Source organism: Panthera pardus, unplaced genomic scaffold (assembly GCF_024362965.1).
Source record: "Panthera pardus isolate Hobbes unplaced genomic scaffold, ASM2436296v1 HiC_scaffold_24, whole genome shotgun sequence".
Lineage (NCBI taxonomy): Eukaryota > Metazoa > Chordata > Mammalia > Carnivora > Felidae > Panthera > Panthera pardus.
In genome coordinates, this window is record NW_026526810.1 from 34,877,908 (window position 1) to 34,893,782 (window position 15,875).

General features: G+C 42.4%; 1 protein-coding gene across 1 annotated transcript in view; it reads right to left on the reverse strand.

Annotated features, from left to right (window-relative positions):
• Nucleotides 1-15,875, reverse strand: part of TLN2 (talin 2) — a 438,961-nt gene that overhangs the window by 117,172 nt on the left and 305,914 nt on the right. Inside the window, exons 26-29 of the mRNA XM_019441905.2 lie at nucleotides 15,446-15,580; nucleotides 13,379-13,507; nucleotides 10,669-10,771; nucleotides 713-921 (exon numbers count right to left, since the gene is read on the reverse strand). Coding sequence (XP_019297450.1) covers nucleotides 713-921; nucleotides 10,669-10,771; nucleotides 13,379-13,507; nucleotides 15,446-15,580 — 576 coding nt within the window. The remainder of the gene's footprint in view (nucleotides 1-712; nucleotides 922-10,668; nucleotides 10,772-13,378; nucleotides 13,508-15,445; nucleotides 15,581-15,875) is intronic.

Genomic DNA, 15,875 nt, shown 5'->3' on the forward strand with positions numbered 1-15,875 from the left:
AAGTGGAAGGAGGCCTTGAATTCTTTGGGTCACAGGCAGGCCTGTGGCTGATTTCTCTCTGTGACACACAGGTGCCATCACCCCCACACCTCACCCTGCTCAAGGGCAGGCGGGATGCTCTGAGCACTTCAGACTTGAACTTGGAGCTGCCCTCATGCTGCCTCTTTAGGATGTCCAAGGACTTGCTGTATGTACTGTTCTGTATCCTTAGGCAAAGGGTAAGGTTTTTGGAAGTGGGCTGTGTCGTGTCTTTTAACCTAAACCATCTTCCCAGTTTCCTGTCTAGAACTTTGCCTAGATGGTCTCTAGCCCACAGGTTTCATTAGGCAGGCAAAGACTCATCCGAAGAGGCAATAAAGGGAGTATAAAACTTTGAGCAGACCCACTAAGTTGACCTACCTCACCTCCTGGACTAGGAAGAGGAATGTATTTAAGCACACCTGGGCCCCAAGCAAACAAGCCGCGCGTCCTGGCTCCCAAAGTTCCAAGGACAGATTTCAATAAAGGCCCCCACACTCTCTGTTAACTCAGTTGAGCAGATCTCATATGACGGGGGCTACCAGGCCAAGGTTAAAAAGTGGGTATCACATATGGCCAGCATGGTTATACTATCTGGGAAGGTCTTGAAAACACCCATCGTTGAGCAATGTTCACACCCGGAAAAGAGTGACCACCTTAGCGATGACCGCAATTGCCAATTCCGGAGCCTCACCTGGGCTAGTCTCTGCTGACTCTCAGCATCCCCAGGTGCAATCAGGGCCTGCTTGGCTTCCTGGATGAGCATGGCTGAGCCCTCCATCACGTCTCGGGCTGAATCTAACATGGCATGCGTAGCTGCAGGGTCGCTCGTGGATGCGGCCACTCCACGGGCAGCCTGGGCCAGCGTTTTCAGAGCTTGGGCTGTCTCTCTTGCAGCCACCCCTAGGGATAAAATGCCACCAGACTTTCTGTTAGACTCTATCTAAAAGCCATACTTTATTTGAAAGTCAGCCTCTAGAGCACAGCTTCCTAGAAAGGAGAAGACCCTCTGACAGTGTGTGGTCCAGGTGGGCTCCAAATCACTTTTTATGAAACGTGAATTGCTATGCTTCTCGAAAGAGCAGCCCATACCATCGGCTCTGGGCCAATCCAAGAGACATGTTGTAACAAGTTGCAGGCTAACAACGATTTCTCTCTGGTTCCCATCACACACTCTGCTGTGCGTGTCCACGGACCTGTAACGCCAAGTGCATGGGATCAAGTACACAGATGGACCACTCAGATGCACTTTTCTTCCCAATTGTTTTTTATCGGGCATGACTTAGATACAATCAAGTGAGCACTCCACATGTGCAGCTCAGTGAATTTTTACGTATGTTTACAGCTACATAGCCACAATGCAGATGGAGACAGAGCATTTCCATCACCTGTCCCCTTCCTCGGTCAATAACCTCTCACACTAGAAATGATCACTCTTCTAGTTAGGCTAGTTTTATCTGTTCTTCAATCCCCTGTTGATGGAACCACCAATATGCCGTGTCTGGTTTATTTCTCTGCCAGAATGCTAGGAGTTTCATCCGTGCTGTTATATTCATTCCTCTGACTTGATATGTAGTATTTCATTGTACCAATTCACCATTTGTTTATCCTCTCTTCTGTGGGTGGACATTTGGACTGGTGTTTAGGGATACTATGAATTAAGCTACCAAGAAAGTTCTTGTAACTTTCCTGCATTTCTTTCATGTATGTAAGTGGACATAGGGAATCATTTCTCTTGGCTATAACCTTGGAGCGGAATTACTGTGTCTTAGAGGAAGTTTAGCTTTAGAGGACACCACAAAACCTTTTCAGAATGGTTTTACTATGACGCGCTCCACCAGCAATGTATGAGAGTTCCAGGTGCCCTACATCCTAGCCAAAATTTGCTATTGTCAGATTTTTTTATTTTAGCCATTCTGGTGGGCATATGATCGTAGCTCACTACGGTTTAACTTTTATATCCCTAAGGAGTAATGATGTTGAGTACTTTTTCATATACTTAGTGGCCATCTGTATATCTTCCTTTGGGAAGTGCCTGTTCGTCTTTATTTATTTTTTACTAATTTTTATTTTTCATTAATTTTTTATTTTTTAAATGTTTATTTAAATAACGAGAGACAGAGAGAGACAGAGAGTGAGCAGGGAAGGGGAAAAGAGAGAAGGAGACACAGAGTTCGAAGCAGGCTCCAGGCTCTGAGCTTTCAGCTATCAGCACAGAGCTTGATGCAGGTCTCGAGCTTATAAGCTGTGAGATCATAACCTGAGCTGAAGTTGGACGCTTAACTGACTGAACCACCCAGGCACCCCTGCCTGTTCATCTTTAAACTCACTTCTAAGGATGATGGGATGTGGAGATCAACTATGAATATAAACTAGTTGTTAAAAATTATAGTACCATCTGCCATAAAATGGACACGAACGTTCCTACGTGGCACTGAGGGCCTGGCATAGCCAAGCAGAAGATGAAGGCTAAAGTGCCAGAGCATGTAACAAGAGAACCTAGACACCCTGAGAAATGCAGAAGAACCCACCTTAAAGCAGATCTCACCCAACTCCTTCACAGAGGAGGTCTAGCACTGAGGGGTATCTTGTCTGTGACACACATTCAGAGGCAGTGCCGGGGCTAGATCTGAGGATTCTTAAGCTTCTGGGTCAGACTCTCTGCACAGTGCTCTTTGGGGTAGAGAACTAGGAGGGATTCTTGCTGGAACATACACCATCTGCGTGAAACTGACACACATCAGTTTCTCTTGCGCTCAGGTTCGAGGTGACGATTGTCTAAAGCTTCAGCGGGATGGTCTCTGGGCGCCTCTGAAGGGGGCCTTTACCAGCCGTGGCTTCTGCTGCATCAGCAGAAGCAGCAGGTGGTCGTCTCGTTATGGAGGATGAGGCGCCATAATACAGTAATGTGTGAGGCCCTGCATCCATAAAACAAGGCAACTTTGCAGCGCGGCAGACTTGCGAATCGGTAAATATTTAGTAAGTCACACAGCTGGGACATAACTCTACAATCTAATCAGGGCAAATTACAAAGCTGCCAATCCACCGTTTATCACCCGGCACTTCTGAATGCAACGTGCGGTATGAAAGAATTTTAAACAAAGTGTTTTTTTTTATGGCAAAGGGGAAGCCCAGAAGAGAAAACACAAAGATAAATAAAGCGAATGTGAAGGAGAGAAACAAGTGGAGTGGAACAGTCAATTCCTTTTTATGTTTAAGCTTCTGGCACAGGGTTGAAGGATGCCCTTGCTCAGAAAGGCACCAGATGTGGTTAAGGCCTCATCCACCTCTGGCTCTGCAGCTGATTAGCTGTGTGGCCCAGACTGCTGCCTTTTCCCTCAGGGCCTTGGTTTCCCACCAGTTTTAGGAGGCTGAGATCACTGCTCTGACTGTTGAAAATTCCAGGCTGTGATTTCTCGACATATCCCCTTGTCTTCCCATTTATTATATAGTCTCCTGAGTCCATTTCTATTTGAGCTGTATACGACTTCGAGAGAATGAAACATTTATCACGTACAATTAGAAAAGTTACATTTATGCAAAAATCATTTACTGAAAAACCTTTTACAGACCCAGACATTTTTTTTTTTTTTAAAAGGCAGAAACCAGAGGAGCTGAATGCCAAGAGCTTAGGCTAGTCTATCCCATGTGTTTTCTGCTGAGGAATCACTATGAAATCTCAAGGCACCTCAGGGATCCTCTTAGGAGGAATCAGGTTTCCAAGGAAGAGGAAGCTACACCATCAAAGGAATGGAACAAGAGGCCAGGAGCCCGATGAACATCTACGGCTATATACGGCTTAGTTCACAGCAACATTCTCGATGGTAATGATGACATTCATCAGGGTCAGGTCTGCAGGCAAATACCACCCTCCAAATAAAAATGTTCATATAGTCCAGGGTACATTACGCAGCCAGAATTGCCAGTGGGCAACACAAAAGCAGACTACAGTCTCAACGACCACAACGCTTTGAAGACACATTGTTTTTACGGTATTCTTGCTATCTGGATCTTAAATTATGTCCAGGAACAAGCATTAAGAAGATTCCTCAGTGATCAGCGATGCAGTGAAATTCTCTGTAATGGCAGCCACCGCTCATTAGAATTCACGTAGGTTGTGTGTAGACAGCAGTAGATGACAAAGCAAACTCACAGGGTAAAAACCTGGTATGCCACAGGTTTTTAATCTGTCATACAGGATCTGAAAAGAGGTCTATATGCCACCATATTCAGCCAAGCAGAAATGTGGTTTGGATACATTTGGATAGCAGCCCAACAAAAACACATCTGTGTTAGAATCTAGTCTAGCAGCGGCTGAGACCCAGGGAGACGCTGTCCACACATATGTTCTCTCTCCTTCCTTACCATCCATTTTCGAACTTACGAGGACTTGCCTCCAACAAGAAGAGTGACCCTGTTTTTCCCAGAGCCAATGGATGCTTCCCCTAAGCCTTTCTCTCAGGCAACTTTCTGGGTAGCAATTACCTCTCTGGCTCTAGACACCTCCCTTTCTCCAGGTTTTCTTGCTCTTTCCAAGGCTGCACATTCTAACTTCAAACATCTCCTTTGCTGCTTAGCCTTCTTCTTGTTAAATATTTGCATTATCCAGAGTTACTTGTGATAATTTTTCTTGCTCTACCACTCCCTCTCGGCAAACTTGTTCATATTTCTTCAGTTTCAATTGTTATCATTGTAGTCAACAGTTAAGAAACATCGTCTCCAGTCCAAACTTCTCTACTGAGTTTCAAAGGCAAATATCTAGCTGCCTAATGGGCACCTTGACCTAGAGATGCTTCAAACTGAATACATCTATAGTTGAATCTGGCATCCCTGAACTCCAGCCCCCACCATGCTTGCCCATGGCCCTGTGCTTCATTCAGCTCTCAGGCCAAACACTTGAGTGTCCATGTTGTTTTCCTTACTTCCATCCCTGCCAGTCCCTGACCAGTCAACCAACAGCTGTCAGGTCTCTTTTTTCTTTTATTCATCTGTTCATTTCTTCTGCAGGCCACTCCCATCTCTCAGGTGGATGAATGCAGCAGCATTCACCCTCGTCTTCCTGCCTCCAACTTTGTTTCCCTCACTTTATCTGCATAGGAGAGGAAGGGCAACCTATTTAAAAGGCAATCTAAACTGTGTCCATGGATGAAAACTCTTCACTGTCTTCACATGCTCTTAAGTTTTAAATTATTTAAGGTGGCTTACGAGGTTCTTTAGGAGCTGACCCAGTCTCCCTTTCCATCCTTAAGTTTTTACTCCTCTCCTGCTTGCCTTTTGCCTGAACCCTCCTCAAGGTCACTTGGTCAGTCTTTTCTCTTCCCTTTGGGACTTGATACACACTGTTCCCATCCCCCGAACCACCCATTCAGCACCTGCCAAAACTAAATGGTGCTACTTCCAGGCTATTTTCACACACAGACTAGACAGTCTGTCATCCTAGATGTTATCAGTATCAAATGATGGAACCTATAAAGGAGTCTTCCCTCCATTAAAGAGGCATTTCATCAGCTGTACCAAGCTTGGCAAGATTCCAGAAAGGTGTAGAATTTCTTGAAGCTTGTATCTCCCATGTACCCTATGCCTTGTAAGAATTTATAAATACTTTTCCTTCTCCTTGAACACTAAATGAATGCTAAACAATCCTTAAAACCCTGATCAGGTGGCCAGTTCTCTTTGACAGCTTCTCTTACTCTCCCATTAGGACAAAATTCTTCTTATTGCAGGTACTGTATTATACTATGGAGAACTCTTTTTGCACTCCTATTTTGCTCTGTTTTTAAAGTAATAAATACACAGAGTTTTAAAAAAATCAAAGAGGACCTTGGTTATCATAATGGCAGAATAACTTATTGCACATAAATTCCCCCTCATTGGAAAAATCATACAAAACATCTATTTGATGGCAGTGGAGAGAGACCAAGGCACTAAGAGGAATAAGATTTTATTTTCATTTTTTAAAAGATTATTTTGAGAGAGAGAGAGAGAGAGAGAGAATGAGAATGAGGGAGGGGCAGAGGGAGAAAGAGAATCCCAAGCAGGCTTTGCACTGTCAGTGTGGAGCCTGATGTGGGGCTCAAACTCACGAACCTTCAGATCATGACCTGAGCTGAAATCAAGAGTCTAGTGTTTAACTGCCTGAGCCACCCAGGCATCCCAAGAGGGACAAGATTTTAAAGAGAAAAAAAGCACAGAGAGGGAGGTACAGTGCCACTTTTCCCTTCAAGGCATTCCTTAATTTGTAAACTGTTGCCCAGGAGCTGAGCAAAACTTCCTGCAATCTCATGGGGCTGGGAGAATTAAAAAGGACAGTTGTGAGCCCATGAAAGGCAATGTCCCTGGTAAACATCACAGATGCTTTGATGGGATGCACAAAGGGCTATCCCATAAAAAACAAACTGGAAATAGACCACACAGTTTCCAATCAGCTCAGTCCCTGCCCATATTACAGTGATCTGCTTAGATGTTCACTACATGCCAGAAACAAAGAATAATCCTCTGTAGGGAAAAAAAACACAATTCAGAGCCTCAGACCATCTCTTCAATTTAAAGTATCCATGTCTAGCATTAGATTAAAAAATATCAGCAACAGCAGGAGGGAAGACCAACGGCTGAAAACGGAGAAAAATGACAATGAATACAGGCCCACAGGTGATCCAGATATTGGAATTAGTGGACCAGGACTTTCAATAACTTGTGGAAACTATGTTGAAGAAATTAGATGGCAAGATAGAAAATTTCAGCATCCAAAGTTTGGGAAGTGCAAGAAAACTATCAAGAGGCTTTTATCAAACTGAAAAATAGGACATTTCAAATTGAAAACTCAGAAGAGGCTAAAAGCAGAGTAGACACAGCTAAGGAGAGGAACAGTGAGCTGCAGACTCATCAAAGGAGAATGCTGAGAAAAACACATGGAGAAGAAAAATCACAGCAAACATGGGACAGAAGAAGAGGTACGCTAAACAGTGGAAATGCCCCACATATACAGTAACTGGAATCTTCAGAGAAGACAGAAAAAATGGGGCAGAATCACTACGTGAAAATACAGTGCTTGAGAGATTTCCAAAACCGATGTAAGATAACAAATCCCATTCTCAAACAGTACTAAAACCCAAGGCAGGATAAACACACAATAAAACTTCTTTCATTCAAAAAGCTAGTAGAGGGGCAAAATAAAACCATATTACCTTTACAAAAGGACACTGACAGCTGACTTCACAACAGAAATCAAGAAAGCCAGACGACAATGGAATAACATCTTCAAAGGGCTGGCATAAAATAACTGCCAACTTAAAATCTTATAAATGAAATTACCCACCAAAAATAAAGGCACAACACAGGTGGATGCAGACAAAAATGGACAGAATTTGTTACCAGTTGACTCGTACTAAGGCAAATGAAGGGACTTCTTCAGGCAGAAAGGAAATAATCCCAAGTGGAGGCACATGGGAGAAGCAGGAAGGAACAAAGAGCAATGGAAGGGGTAAATATGGAGGTGAGGTGACTCTAAATGGATACTGACCATATGAAACAATATGGAGACTGTATTGAGAAGACTGATATATCTGTGTAATTAAAACACACAAAAATGACAATAATGAATGAGAGGGAAGAAAGGTGAAGGGAGTTCAAGTGTTCCAAGATTCTTGTACTGTCCAGGAAGAGGTAAACATACTAACTTATGTTAGACTTCTAAAATCGTAGGATAGGCAATGAATATACAACTAACAAGCTCATCAAGGGCAGACAGAATGTAACAGATACATATGAATCTGAAGAAAGGCAAGAAAGGAATCCAGAACAGGTAAGACATTCAGAAAACAAACAGTAAAAGGCTAGATTAAAATCCCAATACATCAGTCATTACATTATAGGTAAATGGAACAAAGAGTCCAGCTGAAAAAAAAGATTGTTGCATCAACAACCCCTCCCTCTGCAAAACAGAAAATACATGATGCTTATAACATACCAGTTAAACAAAAGCATATAGCAAAGTTGACAATGGGACAAAACAGATCATGCACACCCTAATGAAAACAAACGCACAAAACTATATACATAAAACTATAAAACAGTATTAAAAAGAAGATCTAAGTGTAAGGACAAGACATATTCACAGATTAGAAACCTCACTAATATAAAAAGGTTCCTTATCCCCAAATTGATTCAATGTAACTCCAATTTAGAAAAAGGAAAAAACAAGTAGGTCTTTTTGGGGAGTGGAAACTGACAGGCTGATGGTAGAATTTGTTTGGAAAGGCAAACGGTTAAGAATAGTCAGCACTTAAAGTCAGAGGACTTATATAATCAGATATTAATACTTAGTATAAAACCGCAGTAATTAGCAAAGTGTGGTACTAAGGTAGGGAGAGGCAATTAAGTCATTGGAAAAGAATCTAAAGATCAGAAACTGATTCTCATAAAAGTTCCCTTAACTAATGACAGAGAAAACTGAAGACTTCTGGGGATATGATGGTTGCTTCAACAAGTGGTATGGGATACACCACTTGTGTCTGCTCACATACAAAACTCAATTTTAGATGGATCGTACTTCTAAGTATAGAAAGTAAAACAACAAAGCTTCTAGACAGCGACAGAGAAGAGTACTTAATGATTCTGGAGGTAAAATTTTTGCAAAGGACACAGTTACTAACCTTAAGGGAAAGAGTTGTAAATTGAACTACATTAAAATTGTAAAAAAACCTATTCACCAAGGAACAACTTTGAGAGTGAAAGGTAAGCTCCAAGATAAAAGATACATGGAAATGAAAAGGACTTCCTACAACAAATACAAAGATAAACAAACATTAAAAATGCAACTTTGAGTTATGTTTGAGAGAGAGAGAGAGAGAAAGGGAGGGAGGGAGAGGGAGAGAAAATGAGCCAGGGAGGGGAGAGAGAGAGGGAGACACAGAATCCGAAGCAGGCTCCAGGCTCTGAGCTGTCAGCACAGAGTCTGACGAGGGGCTGGAACTCAGGAACCATGAGATCGTGACCTGAGCCAATGTCGGATGCTTAACGGACTAAGCCACCAAGGTGCCCCTCAAGGTTTTGTTTTTTTTTTTTTAAAAGAGCAAAAGACATGAACAGGCACTTCACAAGATACCCAGATGGCCAACTAGTATATGAAAAAATCCTCAACTGCACTGCTTTTCAGGGAAATAAAAATCAGAACCATAATAGGATACTACACCCACTCAGCAGAATGACAATGGCTGACAACAGAAAGTGGAGACAAGGATGTGAACAGCTGGAACTTTCATACACCACCGCCTGAAGGAAGGGAGCTAGAGCCAAGCACAGCCTGGCACTCAGCAATTCCATTTCTAGGTATCTATTAAGAAAATGCTTATTTATGCCCACTAAACAGCATGTCCTAGAACTGTCTACAGCTTTACCCATCAAAGGGATCAAGTCTCAAATAGGTATGGTCATCCATTAAATATTACAGGAAGCAACAGAAATGTAAGAACTGCTGCCTACATCACGTGAATCTCACAACATAATGCCTGAAAAGACAGTGAAGACACAAGGACACATCTGCATGATTTCCTTCATAGTTACAAATAAGCAAATCAACTAATGCCGTTACAAGTCATGGGTGTTTACCTCTGGGAGACAGGAGGGAATATAATGAGGGGCAGGGAGCAGAAGGCACATGTGGGTGTTGAAAATGTCCCATTACTTGAGCATGGTGGTGATGTTTTGGGTGCGTTCCATTTGTGATAACTCATGAAGGTCTACATTTAGGACTTAACACTCTCTTCGAGATGTATGTTATACCTCACTAACAGTGTGTGTGTGTGTGTGTGTGTGTGTGTGTGTGTTCCAAAGGCAAGCAGTACTACCGTGTAACAAAACCAACTATTTATAACTACTCCTCCCCATCCCAGAGTTCCCCATTCCTCTCCTAGAACCACTTCAGCTCTTTGAGCTTTTTTCTGACACATTTCCTCTTTCCAATAATGGGCTTATAATGAAACTTCTTGATGTTTCCATTTGAGGTAGCCATAGACTTCCTATTAGGTCTTCTTCCTACTAGGGAGATGTTTCCTTATATCCTGGTGTTTTTCCTAGAGCTGACAATTACACAATCTGTTTCTTATACAGACTCCTGTTTAAGGGTGTCTCCTGCCTTTGGGGGTAACTGGTGCCTCCAATAACCAAACCTTCCCAGGGTTTTGCAGTACAAATCAGCTTGTTTCTTGTTGGCTGCCCTATCCTGGGAGGCCTTTAGTTCACTGGCTCTGTCTGCTACCACTCATCTGCCTCCTTCCATGTTTGAACATTTCACTGAAATCTTATTGTCATCTTCTTTTCCTCTTTTTTTTTTATTCCTTTACTTTACTGGGATTTCAAGAGTCCCACATAGATAGTTCCAGAAGTTTGTAATTACTGTTTGCTTATAGGCTAGTAGGGGTGATCCACAAATAGTTTGGAGTGATCATATTAGATTCGTCTTATATGAAACCTATTAACAGTATGAAGCCTAGTAACAAGCAAATGGAAAGTGCTTGAAAAATCTGTAAATCGCTGTTGAAAAACAAAGTCAGGTTCATGGTCAAGTCCATGAACACCAGCTGCCGAACCCCTCAGCCCACACCCAGGAGCCTGCACCTGGCCACAGGGAATCGCAAAAAGAGTGAGTCTCACCTGTGTAGTGCTCATTGCCTTGCGCAGCACAGGTTAGGAGCTGAGCCATGGAGGAGCCCACTGCCTTGGATGTACTTCCCAGGTCTTGAGCACATTTTTCCAGCTATAAGAATACCCAAAGGGGAAGACAGCTTAGAAGAAAAGAAACATACACTGAAGTCTTAGCATTAAAAACAATGCACATAAAATGTGGGCCTTAGCTTTTCCCCCCCTAATACCAGTAATGCTGAGTAGGGTCAAAGAGGGGAAAAAGCCCATGTTTCAGAACAAATTTGGGTTCATGCTCCTGCCCTCTACTTCCTTCCCCCACATGCTAACTGTGAGAGATTGGGCAGGTAACTGAACCTCGCCATGCCTTGGTTTCCTAAGGAGATCCTAATGCCTAAGCTCAGAAAGTTCTCAGAATCAATGTAGGTACTCAACAAATGGTAGCTATTAGCATTATGCCTTTAGAAGCTAATTTAGAAAGTCTGCAACAAATCCTTAGCGAGAATTAATTATGCCTTGGCAGGAAGTGGGCAGTCATCCAGTGGTACCACCTTCCTGGTGTGTGGGACCATTAACATTGTTAATTTCAATCTTTATACTTTGAGGAGTGCTAACCAGAAGGAAATGCAATAGAAAGAGAGGTTTGCCGTGGTAAATGAGATTATGAAAATGGGCGAAGTGCTTGCTTCCCGTGAATAGCACATCATGTTGCTTTGTAAAATGAATAAATAATTCAGAGAACAAAATTATTGAAGGTCCAGGGTATAGATAATTATTTGATTACTAGATGAGGACAACATTTTGGAACAGAACCTCCAGGCACACCGCAAGAGTGCAGAAAGGCATCAGAGAGCATGTGCATTTTTTAATTCCACAACATGCTTCCCGAGAGGCAGTGCCTTCAAATAAAAAAGAGCCTGGTCCATTGTAGCCAACAATGTGTTACAATGCTGCACACACATTCCTTTGGGGCAAACAATTTTCTTAAAAATTACATCGTGTTTGTTGCATTCTAACTGACCAGTTGATTTACATAAAAGGCAGGATTCCTGTCATGTCAGCTTCTCTTGGGCTCCCTGGAGCAAGCGTTTGTAAAGGGTCATGCAGACCACATTACAAAGCTGCTGGCCCTACAGCCAGTCCTGACTTCATCATTAGCTAGGCGACCTTAGGTGACTTAACTTCTCTGAGCCTGAGTTTCCTCGTCTTTACTACTTCGCAGTAGCTTGATTTCACACATATTTTCTGAGGGCTTCGTAGGTACCAGGCATTGTTGCATGGTGAATTTGGTGCTTTTTAAGTCTCCTTCTATTCCACAAGTTTTCAGTTCACCCAAAGAGCAGCAGTAGTCAAGAGTAGAAGCTCTCAACATGAGTGATCAAAAGCGTGGGTTTTTGAGTCCTATAGGTCTGCATTCAAACCCTGGTTCTGCCACTAGCTGGTAGGTACCACACAGAATAGTGACAACCTACCTCCACACCTCTGGTTTCTCAGCTCTAAGACGGGATTAACAGAACTCACTCATTAAGGTTACAACTAGATAGATTTTGTGTGTATACAGTGCTTATGAGGTACTTAATAAATGGTGGTAGTAAATAATAAAAATAAATAAATAAATAAAAATAAAAATAAATTAAAAAAATAAATAAAAATAAATGAAAGTAAAGCTGGGGCTTGTGCATGAAAACTGAAAGAACTGTTTCCTTATAACCCATGTAACTGGGCAAAAGGAATATGTCTTTGCGACCTCACTAGCTGAACATACACGTGTTATCTCTTTATTAGCAATGTTCAGTAATGTGGAAAAGGAGGTACGTACAAACGAGAAGACCTGGTAAAAATCTTAGCCAAGAAAACCCTGACAGGCCTCAGGAGGTACCATGACATCATCAAATTAGATCTCTGTTGCCATCGTTCCACCAACTATTGTGACTGTACTGTATTAAAGTTCTTTGTCATTGTCCATCCTTGTGACTTGCACTAAGGAAATGTTTTTTCAAATGACTATTGAAAGTATTTTCTGTGTCAACCTTAATGACATCATTGCCATCCATTTCATAGATAAAATATCTGAGACACAGAGGAGATCCAAGACTTACCTAGAGCTAGTAGAGGATATAAGCTGGAGCTAGATGCTAGAACTCCTACTTTTTTAAAATTTATTTTATAAATGTTTATTTATTTTGAGAGAGACAGTGCAAATGAGTGTGAGCAAGTGAGCGACAGAGGAAAGAACCCCAAGCAGGCTCTAAGCTGTCAGCAAAGAGCCTGATGTGGGGCACAACTCACAAAACCTGAGATCATAACCTGAGCTGAGCTAAGAGTCAGGACTCTTAACTGACTGACCGGCCCAGGCACCCCTAGAACTCCTAAATTTTAAAATCTAGCTCCTCTAGCTGCAATGGACATTCCTCTTAAAAAATGCTGTGGGTTCACAACATGGGACTAAAACACTAGGATGTGTCTTGTTTATGAAAAGAGTAATGATCATTAACAGACACTTGTTCATCCTCAGCCAAACCCCAAGCCACACAACCATTACCAGAGGCCCCTTCAGGGCCATCTTTTACTCAACCCAGTGCTTAAATATGGGGCTATTTTAAGGCTTTGCCTTCAAAATGTCAGAAATTCAAGCACACCAACTCCAGCTTCTAAAAATGCCTCACCATGATCGTACCATAAGGCAGAGTCCCACCCCCAGGGGGCTCCAGCATTTCCTTACCGTTTCCCCTGGAAGGGGTTTCAGTTGACTCTCCACAGCAGCCATCTTGGCATCCTGCAGTTCATTCTTAAGTGTCTGCACGGTGCTCAGAGCTGAGTCAATTTCCATCGGACCACAGGCTTCATGGGCCTGTCAACAGAGTTGGGAATACGTGTACCAAGGCTGCCGAGGAAAAGCGTCCCTAGTACTTTGCAATGTACAAAATGCCTTTCTGGATGTACCCAGTGATTCTCCAACACTGGCAACAGGAAGCAAGTGGAGTAAGCGTTTCCTGATAGCACTTCCAGCCTCACTCAGGACCACAGTCCTAACGTCCCGAAATAATCAATTATGTATGCTTCATAAGTGGATATACTTAAAGTCTCCTGGAAGCTATTTTGATATGAAATGCATTTGCTGCTCAAACTAAGAGGATCCTTCTTCACTGTGTCCGGGTTCTAGAGACAGAGCACCATGCACAGTACGTGTCCACAAAGAGACTTGAGAAGCATGTGGTAAGTGAATGAAGAAGGAATGAGTGAATGAACCCAGGACTATCGGGACAAGGCTTTTTCCACCTTATTGAATCTCTACAAATTTCTAGACTATAAACCATTACTTTTCCATAGTGAAGATCACTAAAGATTTTTTTTCCTTAGTAATTGTTTTAAGAAAACTATTTCATTCTCTTGATCGTTTAAAATATTGGTCTTCAAATACTTTGATCAAGCCCCCCCCCCCCGCCCACGTTAATAAATTATATGTGTATAATTATTGCTCAGTATGTCAAATACTGGTAAATCTTAATTTCTTTTTCTTTTCTTTTTTTTTTAGATAATAGTGACAACAATAGCAGTAAACAGTCACTGATTGATTGCTATGTGCCAGTATTACAAGGTGGGGAAACTGAGGCACAGAGGGGCTAATTAACTTGCTGAGGTCACCAAAAATTAGTTGATGGCAAGGCCAGAATTTGAATGCAGGTAGTTTGATTCCAGAGCCTATACTCCTAACACTTACACTATATAAAACAACGTATTTAAAAGCTCTCAGTATCTTCCTCCCCAGTGGACAGTCTCGCTTGAGCCCCACTTTGAGGCTCATTGCTCCAGAGCAGTTGAGGTATGGATGACTCTAAGGCTCACTGAAGAAACTTGTAAAATGTACAAATTCAGGCTCTATGTCCAGGCACTCTTATTCAGTTGCTCACAGGTGAGGCCCAGGAACATGCATTCTGAATGCTCCCAGGTGACTTCAGCACAGATGGTCCTTAGACCTCTGGTTGAGAAACACAGCTCAAGATTTTTTTTTTTTTTTTTTAACTGAGTATTATCCTAAAGCTCTGGAAATTTTTCTTTGGTGATAAGGCACACTGTTCATATCAAGAATTCAAATCAGCTTCTAACCTTCTTCCCTTTCTCATGTATGAGGCCTCTTGTTTCTATAAAGGGATTGCTACAGTGAGGAAAAATGACTTCATGCCAGAATTTCATGCTAATAACACATCAAACAGTACAGTACTGAGGTCTATCAGTAAGTAAGTCCTAGAGACAGAAACTTACTAATCCCTTACTCTGTTCTGTTGAGGACCTTGTTAAGGTGAATGCTTCCATGTAAGGTGTAAAAAGATTTCAGGGCAAAAAAGATACTATAAATGACCCCCCTGCCCTGCTCCCTGGAGTAATTTTGCTGCCTGAATAGTTGAAGTTCACAAAATAATACCTGCAAGATGCAATCACTTATTGTGGCCTAGAATTTACCTGGCACCAAGAAACTGATGACTCCCTGTCTCCCTTAAGGTTGTGAAACATGGACCATTGCTTGTCCCAGGGCATGGGAGCAGGGAGCATGTAACCTACAATAGTTTAACGCAAGTCATGTGTAATTGGAAAGTGATAAACTAAGTCTAGGCGACAGTAGCTAAAAACCGTAAAAGCGAATCCCCATCAAGCAAATGGAACGGACGCCTCTGCCAGGAAACATGCCCAGCCGTGTTCAGGTCCTGGGTCATCCACAGGTCACACCCAGAAGTAAGGCATCTAAAGCTCCATTCCCAATGAGCTAACTGCTGGGACAGGGTCCACTTGCCTTCTGCGAGGCAGTACGTAGCTCTGCCAAGCTGGTGGCAAGGTTCTTGGCACATTGGCTCAGCTGCATGGCTGCAGCCTGGTCGCTCACAGTGGGCACCGCGGCTTTGGCGGAGGCCACCATCTTGCTTCCAGGCTGTAAAGGGAGGAGCAGAAAGTAAGACGACATCTGAGCAGCAAGAGTCCGAGAGCACACACCAAACAACAAAGCCAGAACTTACTTTCCTCTATGACAAGGAAGAGTAAAATCATCTAGACTATCCCGGAAAATTGCCACCCCAATTCTAGGGTCAGGACATTCTAAGAATGTTAAAGAAAAAAAAAAAAGAAAGAAAAGAAAGAAAAAGAGAAAGAGAAAGAAAAGAGAAGGAAAGAAAAGAGAAAGAAAAAAAAAACAAGGAAAAGAAAGAAAAAGAGAAAGACAAAGAAAA